This window comes from Chaetura pelagica, unplaced genomic scaffold (genome assembly GCF_000747805.2).
Source record: "Chaetura pelagica isolate M959 unplaced genomic scaffold, ChaPel_1.0 scaffold1150, whole genome shotgun sequence".
Taxonomy (NCBI): domain Eukaryota; kingdom Metazoa; phylum Chordata; class Aves; order Apodiformes; family Apodidae; genus Chaetura; species Chaetura pelagica.
In genome coordinates this window covers 2,174-6,890 of record NW_009951838.1, presented here as the reverse complement: position 1 = coordinate 6,890, position 4,717 = coordinate 2,174, and the positions used below count along the sequence as shown (strand labels likewise).

The window sequence follows — 4,717 nt, the reverse complement described above, 5'->3', positions numbered from 1 at the left end:
GCGCCGCCTTTTTGTGCCCCCCCCACCATTTTGTGCCCCCTCAGCCTCCATTTCCTCTTCTTCTCGCCATTTTGTGCCCCCTCAGCCTCCATTTCCTAGTGTTGCTGCCATTTTGTGTCTCTGAGGCCGCCATTTTGTGCCCCAACCACCATTTTGTGCCCCCTCAGCCGCCCTTTCCTCTTCTTCCCACCACTTCACCTCCCCTAAGCCGCCCTTTCCCACCATTTTCCCCCCCTTTCCCACCCTTCCCAGCCCTCTCCCCGCTCCGCCATGTCCTCCCCGGACCCCCTGGAAGCGCTGCGGGTGGAAGGCAGCTGCTCCATCTGCCTGGAATTCCTGCAGGACCCCGTCCTCATCCACTGCGCAGCTCCCCGAGAGGAGGAAGAGGAGGAGGAGGAGGGAGGAGAAGCCCTGCCCGGCTCACGGCCCAGCCCTGGCGCGGTTCTGCCGCGAACACCAGGCCCCCGTCTGCCTCCTCTGCCAGGGCTCCCACCACGACCACCTCCTGGTGCCCATCGAGGAGGCCGCCCGGGAGTACAAGGTGTGGGGAGACCCTCAAACCTTCCCCACGGCTTCATTTCACCTCCTACAGCCCGACCCGGGGTGGTTTGGGGTTGTCTTTTCTTAGGGGGTTTAGTCCTTGTCTTTGTTTTCCGCCCCAGGTTGTCCCCGCAGGATGAACCATTTAACCCCCAAAACTCTTAGGTTTGGCTCCAAAACGTCTCCCTGAGACCATTTTTGGGGGGAATTGAGGCACCATTTTGTGCCCATCCCTGTTTTCAGCCCCAGGCTCCCCGAGAGGAGGAAGAGGAGGAGGAGGAGGGAGGAGAAGCCCTGCCCGGCTCACGGCCCAGCCCTGGCGCGGTTCTGCCGCGAACACCAGGCCCCCGTCTGCCTCCTCTGCCAGGGCTCCCACCACGACCACCTCCTGGTGCCCATCGAGGAGGCCGCCCGGGAGTACAAGGTGTGGGGAGACCCTCAAACCTTCCCCACGGCTTCATTTCACCTCCTACAGCCCGACCCGGGATGGTTTGGGGTTGTCTTTTTTTAGGGGGTTTAGTCCTTGTCTTCGTTTTCCGCCCCAGGTTGTCCCCACAGGATGAACCATTTAACCCCCAAAACTCTTGGGTTTGGCTCCAAAACGTCTCCCTGAGACCATTTTTGGGGGGAATTGAGGCACCATTTTGTGCCCATCCCTGTTTTCAGCCCCAGATTGTTTCCTCAGGATGATCCATGAGGGGCTCAGCCCCCAAAACTCTTGGATTTGGCCCCAGATTCTTCCCTCAGGAAGATCCATGAGGAGTTTGTTCCTCAGACTCTTAGATTTAGCCCCAAAATTGATCCCTGGGACCATTTTTGGGGGGAATTGAGGCACCATTTTGTGCCCAGCCCTGTTTTCAGCCCCAGATTCTTCCCTCAGGAAGATCCATGAGGATTTTTTCCCTCAGACTCTTGGATTTAGCCCCAAAATTTATCCCTGGGACCATTTTTGGGGGGAATTGAGGCACCATTTTGTGCCCAGCCCTGTTTTCAGCCCCAGATTCTTCCCTCAGGAAGATCCATGAGGAGTTTGTCCCTCAGACTCTTGGATTTAGCCCCAAAATTTATCCCTGGGACCATTTTTGGGGGGAATTGAGGCACCATTTTGTGCCCAGCCCTGTTTTCAGCCCCAGATTCTTCCCTCAGGAAGATCCATGTGGAGTTTGTCCCTCAGACTCCTGGGTTTAGTTCCAAAGCTTCTTCCCAAAACCATTTCTGAAGAGATTTTGGGCACCATTTTGTCCTCATCTCCATTTTCACCCCCAAATTGTTCCCTCAGGATGATCCATGAGGGGCTCAGCCTCCAAAACTCTTGGATTTGGCCCCAGATTGTTCCCTCAAGATTATCCATAAGGAATTTGTCCCTCAGACTCTTGGATTTAGCTCCAAAACTTCTCCCTGAGGCCATTTTTGGGGGGAATCGAGGCACCATTTTGTGCCCAGCCCTGTTTTCAGCCCCAGGTTCTTCAGATCCACAAAGACTTTGTCCCCCAGACTCTGGGTTTTGGCCCCAGATTGTTCCCTCAAGATTATCCATAAGGAATTTGTCCCTCAGACTCTTGGATTTAGCTCCAAAACTTCTCCCTGAGGCCATTTTTGGGGGGAATCGAGGCACCATTTTGTGCCCAGCCCTGTTTTCAGCCCCAGATTCTTCCCTCAGGAAGATCCATGAGGATTTTTTCCCTCAGACTCTTGGATTTAGCCCCAAAGCTTCTTCCTAAAACCATTTCTGGAGGGAATTTGGGCACCATCTTGTCCCAGTCTCTGGTTTCAGCCCCAAATCCTCTTCCTGAGGCTGTTTTTTGGAGGGATTTGGGAATGGAGGAAGGATTTGAGAATGGAGGAGGGATTTGGGGAAAGGAGAAGGGATGAGGGATTTGGGAATGGAGGAGGATCCAGGGTCAGGGGAGGGATTAGGGAATGGAGGAGGGATCTGGAGAGGGAGGAAGGATTTGGGAATGGAGGAAGGATTAAAAAATGGGGCAGGGATTTGAGAATGGGGGAGGATCCAGGGCTGGGGCAGGGATTTGGGAAAGGGGGAGGGATCTGGAGATGGAGGAAGGATTTGGGAAGGAGGGAGGGATTAAAAAATGGGGAAGGGATGAAAAAATGGGGGAGGGATTTGGGATTTGGGGAGGGGTTTGGGAAGGGGGAAGGGATTTGGGATCTGGGGAGGGGTTTGGGAAGGGGGAAGGGATTTGGGATCTGGGGAGGGGTTTGGGAAGGGGGAAGGGATTTGGGATCTGGGGAGGGGTTTGGGAAGGGGGAAGGGATTTGGGATCTGGGGAGGGGTTTGGGAAGGGGGAAGGGATTTGGGATCTGGGGAGGGGTTTGGGAAGGGGGAAGGGATTTGGGATCTGGGGAGGGGTTTGGGAAGGGGGAAGGGATTTGGGATCTGGGGAGGGGTTTGGGAAGGGGGAAGGGATTTGGGATCTGGGGAGGGGTTTGGGAAGGGGGAAGGGATTTGGGATCTGGGGAGGGGTTTGGGAAGGGGGAAGGGATTTGGGATCTGGGGAGGGGTTTGGGAAGGGGGAAGGGATTTGGGATCTGGGGAGGGGTTTGGGAAGGGGGAAGGGATTTGGGATCTGGGGAGGGGTTTGGGAAGGGGGAAGGGATTTGGGATCTGGGGAGGGGTTTGGGAAGGGGGAAGGGATTTGGGATCTGGGGAGGGGTTTGGGAAGGGGGAAGGGATTTGGGATCTGGGGAGGGGTTTGGGAAGGGGGAAGGGATTTGGGATCTGGGGAGGGGTTTGGGAAGGGGGAAGGGATTTGGGATCTGGGGAGGGGTTTGGGAAGGGGGAAGGGATTTGGGATCTGGGGAGGGGTTTGGGAAGGGGGAAGGGATTTGGGATCTGGGGAGGGGTTTGGGAAGGGGGAAGGGATTTGGGATCTGGGGAGGGGTTTGGGAAGGGGGAAGGGATTTGGGATCTGGGGAGGGGTTTGGGAAGGGGGAAGGGATTTGGGATCTGGGGAGGGGTTTGGGAAGGGGGAAGGGATTTGGGATCTGGGGAGGGGTTTGGGAAGGGGCTCAGGGCAGGATTCCCGGCAGGAAAAGCTGCGGCGCTGCCTGGAGCTCCTGGAGCAGAAGTTGGAATCCCTGTCCTGCTGCCGAGCCCGGGAGGAGAGGAAACCCCGGGAGCTGAAGGCAGGTCCCAGAGCTTTGGGATCGGGAAGATCCCAGTCCATCCCAGTCCATCCCAGCTCTCATCCCTGCCCTGTCCCAGCAGAGGAAAGTGGCTCAGCAGCGGGAAGGGATTTCCCGGGAATTCCAGGAGCTGCATGAGCTGCTGGAAGAGGAGGAGCAGGAGCTGGTGAGGAGGCTGGAGGAGGAAGAGCAGGAGATCCTGGGAAAGCTGCAGGAAAACCTGGCTCAGCTGGGAGAGCAGGAGCAGGAGCTGGGGAGGCTGGTGGAGGAGCTGCAGGAGAAGTGTCTGCAGCCAGGAGAGGAGATGCTCCAGGTGGGAGTGGGAGTGGGAAGAGTGGGAATGGGAGTGGGAAGAGTGGGATTGGGAGTGGGAAGAGTGGGATTGGGATTAGAAGTGGAACTGGGAGTGGGAAGAGTGGAATTGGGAGTGGGAAGAGTGGGATTGGGAGTAGGAAGAGTGGGAGTAGGAAGAGTAGGAATGGGAGTGGGATTGGGAGTGGGAGAGGAGTGGGAGTGGGATTAGAAGTGGAACTGGGAGTGGGAAGAGTGGAATTGGGAGTGGGAAGAGTGGGATTGGGATTAGAAGTGGAATTAGGAGTGGGAAGAGTGGGAGTGGGAAGAGTGGGAGTAGGAAGAGTAGGAATGGGAGTGGGATTGGGAGTGGGAGAGGAGTGGGAGTGCAAAGAGTGGGACTGGGATTAGAAGTGGGATTGGGAGTGGGAAGAGTGGAACTGGGAGTGGGAAGAGTGGGAGTGGAATTGGGACTGGGAAGAGTGGGAGTGGGAGTGGGATTGGGAATGGCAGTAGGATTGGGAAGAGTAGGAATGGGAGTGGGATTGGGAGTAGGAAGAGGAGTGGGACTGGGATTAGGAGTGGGATTGGGAGTGGAACTGGAACTGGGAGTGGGATGGGGAGCAGGATCAACAGTGGGGGAGGGATCAGTCCAGAGATGGGATTGGGTTTGGAGGGAGGATCCTTGGGATGGGATCAGTTTGGGGAATGGGATCAGAGGGAATCTAACCCACCCCCCCCC

General features: G+C 56.6%; 1 protein-coding gene across 1 annotated transcript in view; it reads left to right on the top strand.

Moving 5' to 3' along the window:
* Nucleotides 1–270: 270 nt before the first annotated feature.
* LOC104398935 (E3 ubiquitin-protein ligase TRIM39-like) overlaps nt 271–4,717 on the top strand; it is a 5,825-nt gene continuing 1,378 nt past the window's right edge. Inside the window, exons 1-5 of the mRNA XM_010009097.1 lie at nt 271–408; nt 485–543; nt 784–964; nt 3,589–3,684; nt 3,767–3,997. Of these exons, the coding sequence (XP_010007399.1) occupies nt 271–408; nt 485–543; nt 784–964; nt 3,589–3,684; nt 3,767–3,997 (705 nt within the window). The remainder of the gene's footprint in view (nt 409–484; nt 544–783; nt 965–3,588; nt 3,685–3,766; nt 3,998–4,717) is intronic.